General features: G+C 43.9%; 1 protein-coding gene across 2 annotated transcripts in view; it reads right to left on the bottom strand.

Annotated features, from left to right (window-relative positions):
- Window positions 1-697: 697 nt before the first annotated feature.
- XRCC6 (X-ray repair cross complementing 6) overlaps window positions 698-17,353 on the bottom strand; it is a gene marked incomplete at its 5' end in the record, with an annotated part of 28,421 nt that continues 11,765 nt past the window's right edge. For both annotated transcript variants that reach the window (XM_079715642.1, XM_079715643.1), the window contains 7 exons: window positions 698-1,151; window positions 5,182-5,295; window positions 9,116-9,216; window positions 10,397-10,526; window positions 13,130-13,291; window positions 14,022-14,190; window positions 15,799-15,985. In XM_079715642.1, the coding sequence (XP_079571768.1) occupies window positions 955-1,151; window positions 5,182-5,295; window positions 9,116-9,216; window positions 10,397-10,526; window positions 13,130-13,291; window positions 14,022-14,190; window positions 15,799-15,985 (1,060 nt within the window). In that variant the 3' untranslated portion in view covers window positions 698-954. The remainder of the gene's footprint in view (window positions 1,152-5,181; window positions 5,296-9,115; window positions 9,217-10,396; window positions 10,527-13,129; window positions 13,292-14,021; window positions 14,191-15,798; window positions 15,986-17,353) is intronic.

Below are 17,353 nucleotides of genomic sequence, written 5' to 3'. Positions count from 1 at the left end.
CACCTCATGAGATGCTCGTTCTAGTTTTGAAAGACACAGGACCTACAAGCCATCCTCAGAGGATAAAAACCCTTCCATCTCCTTCCTTCTCTCAGGCTAATTCTTCAAAAGCCATAGCTGCAGAAAGAGCAGGAAAGGGGCAGGGAGGATAGAGAGATGGGAAGGGGAAGAAAACAAAGAGAGACACTCCCTTCCTCTTCCTCTTTTCCTGACACTAGGACCCTTCCTTTTTCCCTTCTCCCATCGAACCTCTCCGTATCTTCTTGAACTTCCTACAGCACCCCTGAAAATAACAGGAATACTCATTTCACTTACACTGCAACCCAAACTCTCAGGGCAACAGAAAATGTGTATCTCTTCTTCATATACTTGAATGTCACATTAAGAAAATACAACATGAGGGGGGGTTGCTATTTACTCATGAAGCAAGTGGTACCAGAATTAGAAATGTTGCCTCGTTATTACTTCTGAAATCTGATCTTTAGAACTTCATACGACACATTTAAAGGAAAACAGGTGGGAGGACAGAGGATCAGAATATAACCTTACTAGGGCTTGTCATTCCTAAACTATGTTCCCCTGTCCTTAACTGTTACACTCTTCCCTACCCTCATTGATATTTATTTTATTTCCATTGTGATGAAATGCGTTCCCAGTGGGAGAGAAAATTAAGCTAACAGCCAATGGCATCTTTGGATGCAAAGCAGACACATCTTTATGTGTGAACAATATATAGTACAAAGTTAGGGCTCTTTATTCAGGCAGTAGAGTAAGGCACAGCAAAGTGAGATGGCAACGCTGTCTCCATGATAACAGAAAGTCTTGTAAACAAAGTCCTTGGCTTCTGTCAGCCAGACTCTTCCTGGCTCAGGAGAAACATGTTTTAACTTGATAAAAACAAAACCAAGCCACCTGGCTGCAATGTGGAAGGGTAACTGGCTGTATGGTCTCTGGTCAGGCCTTCTGGAAGTGCTTGGTGAGCGCATCCAGCAGCTCCTGCTTCTTCATCCCACTCTTCAGCCCATACACCCTGCAGGCTTCCTTCAGTGTGGGCACAGTGAGCTTACCCAGTGTGCCCTTGCTGACGTGGGCCTTCAGCTCCTCTTCAGATAACTCCACCTTGGGCCTTTTGCTTCCAGAATTTTCATCACCTGGGGAAACAGGTCAGGTGGGAGTGATTGGAAATGCTACCAGGGGGATCCCAGCTATACTGCATGGGGGCCCTCATATGATCTGGGCTGCAGTTAAGCATTTTCCATAAAGCTGTGATGCCTACCCAGAACACCATGGGGAAGACAGGTGTCTTGATAAGGCAGCTTCAGTTAAACACAAAAAAACGTATCACGTCTAGGAGGGAGTTAATAGTAGTGAGTCCTATCAGTTTACCCGAAACTGCTGATCACACTGGGTGAGCAAGTCATTCCTTCCTTCTTTTCTTCATTCGAAAAGCATTTATACTTTCAAACTATACTACAAAGCTACAGTGATCAAAATAGTATGATATTGGCCCCAAAACAAGACACATAGGTCAATGAAACAGATGGAGAGCCCAGAAATGAACCCACACTTATATGGGTAATAAATCTATGACAAAGGAAGCAAGAATATACAATGGGAAAAAGACAGCCTCTTCAATAAATGGTGTTGGGAAAACTGGACAGCTACGTGCAAAAGAATCAAACTTTCTCAGACCATATTTTTAAAAAACCTCAAAATAGGGCTTCCCTGGTGGCGCAGTGGTTGAAAGTCCACCTGCCAATGCAGGGGATACAGGTTCGTGTCCTGGTCTGGGAAGATCCCACGTGCCACGGAGCGGCTGGGCCCATGAGCCATGGCCACTGAGCCTGAGCGTCCGGAGCCTGTGCTCCGCAACGGGAGAGGCCACAACAGTGAGAGGCCCGTGTACTGCAAAAAAAAAAAAACCTCAAAATAGATTAAAGATTTTTTTAAAGACTAAAAAATAGATTAAAGATTAAATGTAAGACCTGAAACCATAAAACTTCTAGACAAAAACACAGGCAGTATGCACTTTGACACTAGTCTTAACAATATTTTTTTGGATATGTCTCCTCAGGCAAGGGAAACAAAAGCAAAAATAAACAAATGGGACTATATCAAACTAAAGTGCTTTCACACAGCAAAGGAAACTATCAGCAAAACAAAAAGGTTGCCTACTGAATGGAAGAAGATATTTGCAAATGATATATCAGACAAGAGATTAATACCTGAAACATGCAAAGAACTCATACAACTCAACATCAAAAAAACAAACAACCCAATTGAAAATGGGCAGAGGACCTGAAAGGTCATTTTTCCAAAGAAGACAATACAGATGGCCAACAGGCACATGAAAAGATGCTCAACATCACTAATCATCGGGGAAATGCAAATCAAAACCACAGTGAGATATCCTTACACCTGTCAGAATGGCTATTATCAAAAAGACAACAAATAACAAGAGTGGAGAAAAGGGAACCCTCATGTACCATTGGTGGTAATGTAAATTGGTTAATGGAAAATAGTATGGAGATTCCTCAAAAATTAAAAACAAAACTACCATACAAGCCAGCAATTCCACTTCTGGATATTTATTTGAAGAAATACAAAACACTAATTAAAAAGATACATGCACCCTTATGTTCACTGCAGCATTATTTACAACAGCCAAGATATGGATGCAACCTAAGTGCCCATAAATAGATGAATGGATAAAGAAAATGTGGTACACATATATGCAATGGAATATTAGCCATAAGAAAGAATTAAATCTTGCTATTTATGACACCACGGATGGACCTAGAGTGCATTATACTAAGCGAAATAAGTCAGACAGAGAATGGCAAAAACTATATGATTTCACTTATATGTGGAATCTACAAAACAAAACAAATGAAAAAACATAACCAAACAGAAACAGAGTCATAGATACAGAGAACAAACAGGTGGTTGCCAGGGTGGGATGGGAGGAGGAGAGAAATAGGTGAGGGAGATTAAGAAGTATAAGCTTTTTTCGGTTACAAAATAAATGAGTCACAGGAATGAAATGTAAACTGTGGGGAATATAGTTAATAATTATGTAACATCTTTGTTTGGTGACACATGACAACTAGACTTATCGTAGTGATCATTTTGAAAAGTATAGCAATACTGAATCACTATGCTATGTACCAGAAACTAACATTGTGTTGGAGGTCAATAATACTTCACAAACAAACAAACAAACAAACTCATAGAAAAAGAGATCAGATTTGTGGTTACCAGAAGTGGGGAGTAGGGGCAAGGAGAACTGGATGAAGGCAGTCAAAAGGTACCAACTTCCACTTACAGAATAAAGAAGTACTAGGGATGGAATGTACAACGTAATAAAGATAATGAACACTGCTGTATGTTACATATGAAAATTGTTAGGAGAGTAATTCCTAAGAGTTCTCATCACAAGGAAAAAAAATTTTTTTTCTATTTCTTTAATGTTGTATCTACATGAGATGCTGGATGTTCACTAAACCTACTGTGGTCATCTTTTCATGATATATATGAGTCAAATCATTATGTTGTAGGGACTTCCCTGGTGGTGCAGTGGTTAAGAATCCGCCTGCCAATGCAGGGGACATGAGTTCGATCCCTGGTCCAGGAAGATCCCACATGCCACGGAGCAACTAAGCCCATGCACCACAACTATTGAGCCCACATGCCACAACTACTGAAGCCCCCGCGCCTAGAGTCTGTGCTCCGCAACAAGAGAAGCCACCGCAATGAGAAGCCCGTGTACAGCAACGAAAACTAGCCCCTGCTCACCGCAACTAGAGAAAGCCCGCGCAGCAACGGAGACCCAATGAAGCCAAAAATGAAAAAAATATATAAATTTATTTTTAAGAAAACCATTATGTTGTACACCTTATACAATGGTGTATGTCAACTATATATCAATAAAACTGGAAACAAAACAAAACAAAAAGCATTTACAGAGCACCTTGTCAGTACCAAGGCACCATGCTAGGCGATAAGAACATGCAGGCTGAGTGAGATAAACAAATACATAAATCACACTCACGCAGGTGTGAAAAGTTATGACAGCACACAGGGCACTGGAGGAATCACTTCTGATGCAAAAGGGAGAAAGCGCAATGACCACAAACCTAACCTCTCATAGCTCCACTTCCTCATGGGTCTCAGGGGCAAGCAAGGCCCAAATTTGGCTTTACTTGAGCAAAGATAGGCAAAAGGATTACAACCTAAGACAGAATTATTCCCGAATGCTGACGAATTCACAATGTGCTGTCCTGAAAAATGTGAGAGTCGCAGTAAAGACATTTTGTTTGGGTCCAGCAGTAAGAAAAAGGACAGTCTAGTAGGAAAAATGGTTAAAGCCCCAAACTGGGAGCTCACAGAAAAAAAAAAAGTCCAGTAAAACTACATCTTACTCATAACTGAAGAACTGCAAATCAAAACGGGATACATTTTCCCTCTATTATTTATTTGTGAATATATAATTTTTAAAGTATATAAAGTCTACAATTGGTGAGAGTGTAGGGAAACGCACCAATCCCTTCTTGGATAGGGTATAAAGTGTATCACTTTTTCAGAGGCAAACTGGCAATTCTTATCAGAATTTAAATGTCTACATCTTGACCCAGCAATTCCACTGCTAAGAATTTATGCTGTGTAACTGCTCACACCAGTAGGCAATGGTGGTTCCTGTTCACTGCAGTATATCTATCCATCAGTAAAGGTCTGGTTGGATAAATTGTGTATATCTATCCAATGAAGTACTCTGTAGCCTTATTTTTTTTAAGTAGGTAGATATGTGAATGTAGATATAAATACCTGCCCAACATATACAGCTGAGTAACAAAATAAACTAGAAAACAATGTGAATATTGTTTCATTTGTGCTGAAATATGTTGTGTTTGTAAATATGTAGGTTTGTATAGCAATTTCTGAAAGGACATTATCCTCTGTGATAGGACTATAAAGGCAACTTTAAAAAATAACCCACTGGGAATTCCCTGGCAGTCCAGTGGTTAGGACTCCACAAGTTCACTGCTGAGGGCCTGGGTTCGATCCCTGGTCAGTGAACTAAGATCCTGCAAGCCGCACGCGTGGCCAAAAAAACAAACAAAGCAAAACAAAACCAAAAAGACCCCCCAAAAACCCACTGAACGTCCACACCCAGCTCCTTACCTTGTTTTCGCTTGGGAACTTTTTCCTCAGGATTGTAATCTGGTGGGTAGACAAGTTCCTTAAACTCATCCACCAGGGAGCCCAGTCTTTTGTCCATTACTTCAACCTTGGGCACTAGAAAATAAAAACACAAGAAGAGTGGCCTGTGAAGTCACAAGCCCTGGCTTCCTGTCCAGTCCAACTCTACTGGGACCAGAGGAGAAAATACTTAATTGCTCAGATGGGGGAGGGTCCACAAGGCAGCTGAGCTGGCCATGAATACCTTTGCTCGAAGTCTAACATTTACCAAGTAGCTTTTAACAATTGTACTTAATGAGCACTTCTGACAACCAGGCACTCTCCTAAATGCTTTAAACTTATTATTTTTATTTAATCCTCCTGACAATCTCTGGGGTAGGTAAACCTGTCTTCCCGTTTTACAGAGGTGGAAATCAGAGACGTTAAATGACTTTCCTGAAGTCAAACAGCTGGGAAGCGGTAGAGTTGAGAACCGGGCTAGACCCTGTGGATTCAAACAAGAGTCTGTACCCTCAGGGCTTAGAGTCCACGGGCATAAGGAGGTGGTAAAAAAACCAATGCAATAGAGCTGCACAGTGCCATGAAGAAAGGGACCGTACAGGGCACGCCGGAACACAGGAGGGGTCAGGAAGGACACTGTGCAGCACAGTCTCGCAAGCTGAGTGTCCTTCCTCAGGCAGATACTAGTCTAAGCAGAAGGCACAGGGGTGAGAGACAGCCAGTGACACACAGCTTGCAGGCAGGGTGTGAGATGGGCAGGACCAGCAAGGAGGCTAGAAAGACAAGCATGGCGAGGTCATGGAAGCCTCGAATGCCTGCCCAGGAATTAGGCCTTATCCTAAAAGCAGTGGGGAAACTTTGAAGGTCTATGAGCAGGGGAGCGACGTGATCAGATGGATGTTTTAGATCACCCTGCCTGCCAGCTGTGTAGAGGATGAATTGACGGAAGGTGAGACAGAAGACTGAAGCAGTGTGTGTGAGTGGGGTGGCCGGGGGCTGGGGGGTGGCAATGGGACTGTAACTTGAGAAGTGACAGCACTGGCAGGACTTATGGATGGAATAAGAGGTGTGGGGGTGGGCGGGGGAGGAGGTGAGTGGTTGGGATGGCAGGAACATTCCCCAAGGCAAATGCAATAGGCAAAGGAAGCTCTGGGGGAAAGATAATATTTTTATTTCCTTTCTTACAACTGTATAGCTTGTAGAGCTTTTGCTGAGAGCTGGGTCACATCAAGGGCAAGCGTGATGAGATCAATGTCTCATCTCCTCATGTGACCACGTTTGCAGAGTACAGAGGGGAGCTCCTGCCCTGTGGTGTACGTACCTACAAGATGGCAGAATGTCACCGTCAAACTGCACTCCCGCCGTGTCAGAAGCCCCATGTTCCAGGTTACAGGAATCTCTACTAGAGCTTTGGTTCTCAACCTGGGGACTTTTTTTGTGTGTGTATGTGGGATGCGGGCCTCTCACTGTTGTGGCCTCTCCCGTTGGCGGAGCACAGGCTCTGGACATGCAGGCTCAGCGGCCATAGCTCACGGGCCCAGCCGCTCCACGGCATGTGGGATCCTCCCGGACTGGGGCACGAACCCGCGTCCTCTGCGTCAGCAGGCGGACTCTTAACCACTGCGCCACCAGGGAAGCCCAACCTGGGGACTTTTAAAGAGTACTGATGCCCAGGAGATTCTTATTTAATTGGTCTGGGGTGAGGCCTAAAGAGCCAGATTTTTTTTTTAAGTCCCCCAGATGATTCTGCTGTATAGACAAAGTTGGAACCAATGTGCTAGAGGCAGTGGCATGTCTCAGAATCACAAGGAAGGCTTGTTAAAACACATGTTGCTGGGGGCTTCCCTGGTGGTCCAGTGGTTAAGACTCTGAGCTTCCAATACAGAGGGCATGGGTTCGACCCCTGGTCGGGGAATTAAGATCTCAGATGCCATGCAGCATGGCCAAATACAATAAAATAAAACACACGTTGCTGGGCCTCAACCTGAGTTTCAGATTCAGTCAGCTTGGGGTAGGACTCAAAATTTGCATTTCTGACAAGTTCCCAGGAGATGCCAGTGCTGCTGGTCCAGGGGCCACACTTAGAACCACTGATGTAGCCTGATGAGGCCATGCAGGGAGAAGTGAGAGGACAGAGAAAGATGGCGCCCAGGATCACCCAGCACACTTCCATGTTAGAGGAGAAAAAAGGGAAGCAGGTCCGGCAAAGAAGTCTTAGGGTCTCCACAGGCATAGGAGAAAAACCAAAACAGTATGGTGTGACAAAGCCAAAAGAAGAAAGAAAACAATTTTGAGTCCTTGATAAGTTATTTATTAAAAGAAAGCCTTATCATTGTGTCACAGAGAAGCAGACACATTTGATTAGAAGTGAGCGAGGGATGTGAAAGAACAAAGAGTCAAAGGGGTCACATGTTTGAGCAGTAGGATACCCAGGGCCTTCAGTAGATGTCACCTGGGCAGCTGGAAGCTTTGGCCAGAGCTTAGAGGAAAGGACAGGGCTGGAGATACAGGTTTGGGGGTTGTGGACATGAGGTCATACTTGAGGCTATTGGAGTGGATAACATAACCAACAGAAAGGAGAGAAGAAAGGGCTAAAGACAGGAACCTGAGACATTTAGCTTACAGGAAACACCACATCAGCCAACATTGTTTTTGAAAAATAGAAGTAGCAAGAGAAAACAAGACTTTCTCCCAAAAAGTATAGGGCCAGACGAGAGAATGCAAGAGGCTGAGGCGCTAGTGAGGAAGCAGAGCACACGGCTGTGGAATAAAGGAGAACAACTGTGTTCTGAGCACCTTCCCAAGTGTTAACACCTTGTAAGGACAGATCATCATCCCCATTTTACCAATAAGGAAACTGGGCTTCAATGAGATTAAGTATTGTTCCAAGGCCACACAATTAAATAAGTGCCAGAGAGCTGGGATTCAAATCTACCTACATCAGGTGTCTCCAAAGTCTGTGTCCCTAGCCATCTTGCTAGAGACTAGGCAATTTACTTCCTGATCTGCCTAAAGGCCATAAAGGAAGAGATGGGCTGCCTCACTCAAGGGTCCTTCTTCTGCCAGGCCCAGCTGACAGTCACCACCATGACACACGTCCAACAACTCATGCTTTTAATGCTGGCGCTAGCATGAAAGAGATCAATAATAACTGGGAAGCTAAGCAGGCCGAACTAACTGTTCTGATCTTTTCAACCTCTGTCAAGAGTCTTTATTAAATCCAATCTGTTTTCCAGTGGGTATTTACTTATATCGCTAAACTTCACACATCCTCTTATGAAGTACATGAGAGAACCACAATCCAGAAAGGGACCAGCAGGGAGCTCAGAGCACCTCAGCCTGGGAGGCCAGGCAAATGTCCTCCATGCTGGGTAACGAGGTCCATTTCCTCAGGGCAGAGCACGCCGTCTGATGGAGCAGCAGTAAGGTAAGCGTAGTGGTTCAGAGCAAGGGCTCTGGGCCAGACTCACTGGATTCTGCACCGACAGCCACCACTTACTACTTAGTGCCTTGGGCAAATCACTCCCTTCCCTGCAAACTAGGGACAGTAACAGAACCTATCTCATAGTCATGCAGAATAAATGAGTCAACACACAGGACAACAAGGCCTGGCACACAGTTAAGCACTCAATAAATGTTGCAGATTGTTTTTACCAACACGTAGTCATGGATGGTCTACGTCAGAGGCAGGTCTCAGAAGCCTGGCATGTCCTCCTCCTCTTACTGCAGAATCGGCCAAACCCGTTCCCAGGCAATCTAAGCTGGTCTAGGAAATCTCTCAGGCAGAGATGATCTGGACCACAGGTTGTGTACTTAGAGGGTGCTAGGAAATGCATCCAAATTACTGGTCCAGAGTAAAATCAACACGAAAGCCTCCCATGAAAAGAACTTTTCAACTCAGTCACGGCCTCCTTACGTGTCAGATCCACGGCTTGTTCAGGCTCCATCAAATCCAAAGCCAAGGCCTCCATGTTCCTAAAGTGCTGCTGCAGCACTGGGTTCTCAAAGCTGTCACTTCTGTTAAAACATTAACAGTGACATGAATAAGTTAAAAAATAAAAATTTAAACATTTTAAAAATAAAATAATAAAGTTAAAAACCCAACTGAGACAGTGCAGGCCCAAGGTCAGCTGAGAAATACACCCCAGGTAAAACAGTTGGAAATCTTATCTCTTGAATCAACTACTCTCTTTCCAACTTTTACTTTATTGTCCGATGCTAGGGATCCAAAAGCAAATTTTAAAGCAAAACAATACCTGCCCACCTGTCTGTCACTGGAAGCTGTGGACAGAGACAGAAACAGAGGAGGCAGGGCCAGAGGAGGTAAGTACAGAGAAAACATAACAGAGGGATGGTGGGAGGTGGGGAGACAACGAACCTGAGTATTCTTTCTTCCCACACTCGATAGAACATGAAAGTAAAAACAGAAAGAATCTAGAGGCATACAGTCCTAGACTTGAATCCTGGCTCCAGTTCCTTCTAGCTGGGTGAGTCTGGGCAAGCTGCCTCACTCCTCTAAGCCTCAGTTTCTTTACCTGTAAAATGGGCACCAAAACTTTCAGGGTTCTCATGAAGAATAAATGAGATACTGTTGGAGTGGTATCTAGAACAGTGCACGGCACATGGCAGAACCTTAACAATGCTTCCATTTGCCCAACAAAGGACTACACCAGGAGGTTTCCTTTGGAGAAAGAAGGTCACTTTGCCCACAGGTAGGAAGAGTTAGGGAAGTAGCCCAGAGACAAAAGACGAAATGTGAAAAAAATTATGTTTGGTGTCACCTTATACAGGTTCTGGGAGATGGTCTATGTGCATTATATAACCATTTTTTCAACCCCATGACAATTTACACTGGATTTACTTGCTTTTACTCACCGTGTGACAACAAACAATCAAGGAGAAGGCCAACCAAGAATCTTCTCCTTACTGCTGCTTTGCAGAGCTTGTTCAACTAACTAACCTGGCTTTCTAAGCACAACACAGCAGGTCAACCAGCTGTAAACCCTTAGCACAATTCCAGAGCCTTCAATAAAAGAACTTCCACTCTCCCTATAGCTTCTAAAGACTAATTATCTATCAGTAAATGAAAAAGAATAAAATCACATTCTCTCGGTTTATGCTTAACTCACATCTCCAGTACAACCTTCAACTCAGGAGGCAGTTCCAGAAGAAAGCCTGTGAATGACCCATCATTCACCTGTACTTGAAGCGGAGCTTCTGAACAATAGCCTTCATCTTGTCTACCTGCTCTGGGTTTGCCATGACTTTTTCAGTAAAGGGCACCTTCCGTTTGTCATCAGCATAGGGCAAGAAGATGAGCTGGAAGCCTGAAGAAGAAAGAAAGAAAGATATGTTTTCGGAGATTTGACTCAACGAAAGGTTTCAGTCACCGAGCTATCGTTTTACTTCCTTTTTTAAAAAACTTAATTTATTTCATTTTTGGCTGCGTTGGGTCTTAGTTGAGGCAAGTGGGATCTCTGTTGCAGCGCGGCAGGCTTCTCTCTCATTGTGGCGCACGGGCTCAGTAGTTGCGGCACGCAGGCTCAGTTGCTCCGCGGCAGGTGGGATCTATAGTTCCCGGACCAGGGCTTAGAACCAGTGTCCCCTTCATCGGCAGGCAGATTCTTAACCGCTGCGCCACCAGGGAAGTCTCCTGAGCTGTCGTTTTTTTCTCAGCTCCAATTCACCCTTCTGCGAGCTGTGCTGCTGGAGCTGGGACCCTGCAAATCCCATTTCTCCTTTACCAGCTGATTCCCATTAGTATCTGCCTAGCAGACTCCCTTTGGAATCTCCAGAGGGGGACCTGAAAGGAGTGCTCCTTCTCAGGTACTTCCTGTTCCTGCCAGTGTCGCCCCAGCCAGCTTCCAGCCGCCAGCTTTTTCCATACACCCAGAACCAGGTAGACAGTGCCCTTCCCTGGAGGGCTACATCCAACTCTGTCGGCCCCTCCTCCGAGCTTCAACCTCTCCCCTTTGCTCCCCAGTCCCCACCATGTGCTAGAAGAGAAGAGGTAACAGTTACCAGCCTGACCCTGTCCAGTTGCTGACGGGTTCTAGAAAGACTGAAAAATCTACAGACTGGAACCCACTGCTGCTGCCAGGTGAAGAGCCCTTGCTGGCAATGCCAACAGCACTGAGCAAGAGGAAGTCTCTTAGCTCTCCACGGCCCTAATGTCTCCCTCTAGCGCCCACTATTGACAGAGCCTCCCCGAGAGCCCGCTGGCAAAGGAGAAATGGGGCTTGGAGAGCCTCTGCTTCATCAGCACAGAGCTGAGAGACAAAGCGTCAGAGCTGACATAAAAGGTGTTCCTGAGCATTCAGATGACCAGGGTTGGAAATATAACACATTCAAAGACTTACTTTATAATTTTTATTAGCATGGCTAAAGAGGAAGGATGGGACTCCCTGGTGGCGCAGTGGTTAAGAATCCACCTGCCAATGCAGGGGACATGGGTTCGAGCCCTGGTCCGGGAAGATCCCACATGCCGCGGAGCAACTAAGCCCGTGCGCCACAACTACTGAGCCTGCGCTCTAGAGTTCGTGCACCACAACTACTGAAGCACGTGTGCCTAGAGCCCGTTCTCTGCAACAAGAGAAGCCACCGCAATGAGAAGCCCATGTACCGCAACGAAGAGTAGCCCCCGCTCACCGCAACTAGAGAAAGCCCATGCGCAGCAACAAAGACCCAACACAGCCATAAATAAATAAATATTTTTTAAAAAGAAGGATGACTAGTAGTCATCCTTCTACTAGTAGTTGGCTGATGGTAGTCATCTGTTGGCTGCTTTGTGCTAGGCACTTATATGTTTATTAACTTATTTCAAATGTGAAGTGACCTTGAGAGAAAGGTGTTCCAGAATTCTCATCTTTGCAGATAAGGAACATAAACAGAAAGGTTAAATTATTTGCCCAATGTGGCCAGCTAACAGGTGGCAGAGAAGGGTCTAAAACAAAAGAAAGTGAGCTTTCAGACACATAAGTATAAGACAAAGTCAAGTGTGACTTCAAAACCCACGGTCATGGGACTTCCCTGGCGTTGCAGTGGATAGGACTCCGCACTCCCAATGCAGGGGGTCTGGGTTCCATCTCTGGTCAGGGAACTAGATCCCACATGCATGCTGCAACTAAGAGTTCGCATGCCGCAACTAAGGAGCAGGTGAGGCGCAACTAAGGTGCCCTGAAGCCGCAACTAAGGAGCCCTGGAGCCACAACTAAGGAGCCCTAGAGCCACAACAAAGGAGCCCGCCTGCTGCAACTAAGACTCGGTGCAACCAAATAAATAAATAAATATTAAAAAAAAAAAAAAAAGGGCTTCCCTGGTGGCACAGTGGTTGAGAGTCCACCTGCCAATGCAGGGGACATGGGTTCATGCCCCGGTCCGGGAAGATCCCACATGCCGCCAAGCAGCTAGGCCCGTGAGCCATGGCTGTTGAGCCTGCGCGTCCAGAGCCTGTGCTCCGCAACGGGAGAGGCCACAACAGTGAGAGGCCCACATACCACAAAAAACAAAACAAAACAAAACAAAAAAAACCCCACAATCATTCCATGATGCCTCACTGCTTTGGTGTACACAAGAGATAAACCAACCATTAAATATTACAAGGGTACCAAACAATGGTTTTTAGTAAAGAACGTGTCAGCAGTGAGACCCCATGAACTTATGCCAGTAACCTTCAAACAGTCCCTATGAAGTCAATTCTCAACCCTGGCTGCAGAGCTGCCTTGTACAGTTGTACATGCTGTGCACTGCACAACCATATTCAACAGCCTTACCTGGCTGTTCATCAAATTCACCTGTGCAATCTTATAAACACACATTTCCCAGGCCCGACTCCTGGAGACTCGGGTTCAGCAGGTCTGAGTTGGTATCCCAGGAATGACTCCACGGCTAAGCAAGGTTCAGAAGCACTGAAATTATCTCCTTCACATACCTGGGGGAGTCACCTGAATTTTCTGGTCATCCAGCTCCTCTTCCTGTGGCATCAAGGCCACAAAACAAGGGGGCATATTCTGGCGGGGTGTGTATCTGCACACTGCCATGACCTCCTTCTCCAGACACTTGGTGAGTAGAGCACTGAACAGGGTTGAGCTCCCTGGAAAACAAACATCCCGGGGGTCTATATCCTAAAGATGTCTCCTCCTTTCTTAGCCCATGTTATAAACCTACAGTTTCTCTTCCATTTTCTTAAAAGCGTTTATGATACTTTGATAGGTCAGGGGTGATGGACCCAGAGGTGAGGGTAAAGTGAGGGTAGCAGAGGCACAGAAAGGAAGAGAAAGGAAAGGGCACCTCAAATACTCCATTTAGGGGTGTGAATTATTACTGTCAGTTCACTTTTACTATCATTAGGCTAATGACATAAGCCCTAGTTGCGGATGAAAACCAGTCAGGTCAGATCCGGGAGGTTCATTAGCTATAGCACAGAGGAATATAGGTCTGGACAGCACAAATAAACCCAATGGCCAAGTTCATATCATCTTTAATTGCAACAATAGGGAAGAAGCCAGGTTTGTTTTTTTGTTTTTCCCGAACTCTTTATCTGATGCCTCAAAGAAAGAATTTCATAGCAACTAAGTTTTAAATATGCTAATTCTATATCCCCTCCTGGATATTCACAATGCTATCAGTATATTATAGTTCCTAAAGAAATCTCTTTAACCTTGTTTAGTCCTACGTTTCCAAAATTTATTTGAGCATGAAACACTTTCAAAATACCCAGTAACACATCCTATATAGTTTCCAGCAGCAGCCATTTAGGAATGCTGCTCAGTAAATTGCCTTCTGCGTTGCTTATTCGTTTATCCTTGGTTTATGCCCCTTACCATTTATCAGGGACTCCTCAGGGTACACGAACAGGGAGGGCCTCAGGTAATGGTGCTTCTTCAGCATTATCAAGGGCTTGAAACCGATGAGAATCAAACCTGGCTCATCAAACCGTTTAAGCTCTTCTGTTTCCTCTTTCTCTAATACAATCTGACGACTCGCATAGGTCTATAGAAGGGGAACAACAAGGGCCACATAGCGAGGCTACACAGAGATGCGAAATGGTTGCCATACGACACTAGCAAGTTAAGATCAGCTTTCTTCTAAGGAGCAGGAAGAGAGCTCATCAGAGGCATCTTCCTGCTATCAACAGCAATTGATGTGTACTGAGTGCCAGCCGGGCACTTTACTTTTGCCACCCAGTTTATCATCTGTAACAATCCTAGGCAGTAAATGTTAAAAACTCTGTTTTACAGATGAGTGAACTGAAGCTCTATAGTTAGTAACTTGCTCCAGAGTATACAACTGAATTGGGCTTTGAACTGTACCACATCTGTCTGGTGCTAAAGGCCATGCTCTTCAGGCATTTGTTCCTTCCCTCATTTAATGTGTACTAAACCCTCAGCATCATCCCTGACACACAAAGGATGCTCAAACCTTACCTACTTATTGAGAGGACCTACGTCAGGTATTGTGCTAGGTCTCAGTGTAGGAGGCTCTCACACACACACACACACATACACACATACTACTTCCAAACTTTAACATTTGCATTTTGATCCTAAATATGTGATTAGTAACAGAACTTAGTAAAGGTCAAATTTGGGTTTTATAAACAAAAACAGAGCCCTTAAGACTTTTTGTAGGCACAGTTAATCAAGAAAGAAACTTAGTAACCGGAAGAGCTACTGCCTATGAATAAACCAACATGGAAAACTAGCTACTTCCAAAATGGAAGGAGAAATTTCTTGTCGTCTTCTCCTCCTGAAAAGTAGGGCAAGACACTCTGGCCTGAAATTTGTGCTCCAAAAGACATCTCAAGGGTTGAATCAAAATAATATTTAATTTTAGTCACTTAGTTGATCCTTCTAGGTCCTGAACTTAGGCAAAATCGCTCTCCCACGTTTTGCATAACTAAAAAGGAAGGATGACTCACTTGATTTTAATTTCAGATATCAAATCCTTCTATAGGGAACTACATTCAATATCCTGAGATAAACCATATGGAAAAGAATATTTTAAAATGTATATATATGTATAACAGAATCACCTTGCTGTACAGCAGAAATTAACAGAACTTTGTAAATCAACTGTACTTCAATTTAAAAAAAATCCTTCTATAGATTGAACAAAGGTGAGAGGATGAGGAGAGAGAATGTTCTGCATCCTTAGTCTGTCTTTCAGATTAAGAAAGGCATGAGGGTATCATTTCAAGGCACAGGAAAAACTGGTTAGTTTGGCAAGAAAAAAAAAAAATCTCTCCCTAAAAGGAGGGCACTTCACACCTAACACACTTTCTTTCCCTAGCTCATCTCCCTAGTTAACTATAAAACAATTTCTGCCACTGTACTGGAATTAGACTGTTAAGACTCAGAGTAGCATGTGCTGTCTGATCGAGGGCTGAAGTTTTCACTGACACCTCTTCCAAATACTGGCTCTAACTTTCTAGTTCCCAAGTTATTACTGATCTAGATGCCATATTCCAAAGGGTAATGACAACAGCTTGGCTAGAAAGATGCGCACATGAAAGTTATTTAACTAGTTAGGCTGATCATGTCTCCCCCTCCCTGTTAACTCTTCAACAGGACAAAATTCAGTAAGAAGGCAGAGACCTACCTGGGACCTCTTGGTGTCACTAGGCAAAAGCAAACTGCCTGTATTTACATTAAATGTCCGGGTCTTGGTTTTCACTGGTTCATTTGTTTCCCGATAAAGCCTCACTGGAGAAGGTTTGAGAGCCTTCTGGACCATATTATAAATGCCAACAGTGAGCGCTACATCTTTGTTGAGCTTAAGCTTCAACCTGAAGGAGAGAAAATTTTTTTAATTTGGACAGAAAGAGTATATTTTCCTATCTAAAATTCATTCATGGCACCCAGGCCCTGATTTGTTTTATTCTCTCCAATAACTTAAGCTTTTCGAATACAAATATAAAGCTTTTTAATAATACAATGGAGTTTGCTGTAATACATCTCAGGGTCTATATTGCAAAAAATTAGTCTCAGAATGTATTGTTAACTCCTTAAAATAATGATAAAGAATGTACCATAATAAAAATAATGATTTTTTAAATTGAGCCTAGCAATTTATCAAATCAGTTTACAGTTACTCTCATTTAATCATCATAATAATCCTATAAGTACTATATTATCTGCTGCTTCTGCTTGTCTAGTATACCTTCCCTCTTATTTTAACAATGAAACCCCAATTTTTCTTAGGGAACCACCCTTCCCCCACTGCAGTTTTGGGAAAATGTTCATCCAGGTGCTATGCTTTACCCTGACCAAGAGATGGGCACATCTGGCCCAGGCTCAAGCCATCAGACTTATTCTCCTGAGAATCTGGGTCTTAAACAGTGACCAAGAAAGGACACGGTTGGAGAGGATGCTTGCTGACAGTGGTACCCCAAAGACACTGTCAATAATTCTTATTTTCTAGATTCCTGGCACCACCCTGGTTCCTATACTACCCATCCTGTTCAGGATTTTGTTTTAATATTCTGAAATTAGTCAAGAGTCAGTTTCTGTTACTTGCTACCCAATAGCCTTGTTGTTGTCATTTTTACAGATGAAAACACTGAGGCTCAGGGATGTTATCTAACTTGCCCAAAGACATACAACTAATGAAAACTGGTATTCAAATTCACGTATGTCTGATTCAAAGCTCAGGTACTTTTCCATTATAACATTTTGCTCCAGAGTATTTATGTCAACATCTTAAGCAGCAATAGGACCTCTTGAAAATGTGTTCTATAATAAAGACAACATGCAAAAATATTTACAGGGCTTCCCTGGTGGCACAGTGGTTGAGAGTCCGCCTGCTGATGCAGGGGACATGAGTTCGTGCCCCGGTCTGGGAGGATCCCACGTGCCGCGGAGCGGCTGGGCCCGTGAGCCATGGCCGCTGAGCCTGTGCGTCCAGAGCCTGTGCTCCGCAATGGGAGAGGCCACAACAGTGAGAAGCCCGCGTACATCAAAAAAAAAAAAAAAAAAAATTTACAATACAATACTGTGGGGAAAAAAGGCAGAACAGAAAAATAACCTGTGCTACACATTCTCTTCAAGCACACACGTAACATTCTCTAGGATAGACCATATACTGAGACACAAGACAAGTCTAAATACATCTAAAAAATTTGAAATTGGAAATTCCCTGGTGGTCCAGTGGTTAG

This window comes from Hyperoodon ampullatus, assembly GCF_949752795.1.
Source record: "Hyperoodon ampullatus genome assembly, chromosome: 11".
Lineage (NCBI taxonomy): Eukaryota > Metazoa > Chordata > Mammalia > Artiodactyla > Ziphiidae > Hyperoodon > Hyperoodon ampullatus.
The sequence above is the reverse complement of the archived record's forward strand: the minus strand, read 5'-3'. Positions and strand labels throughout refer to the sequence as shown.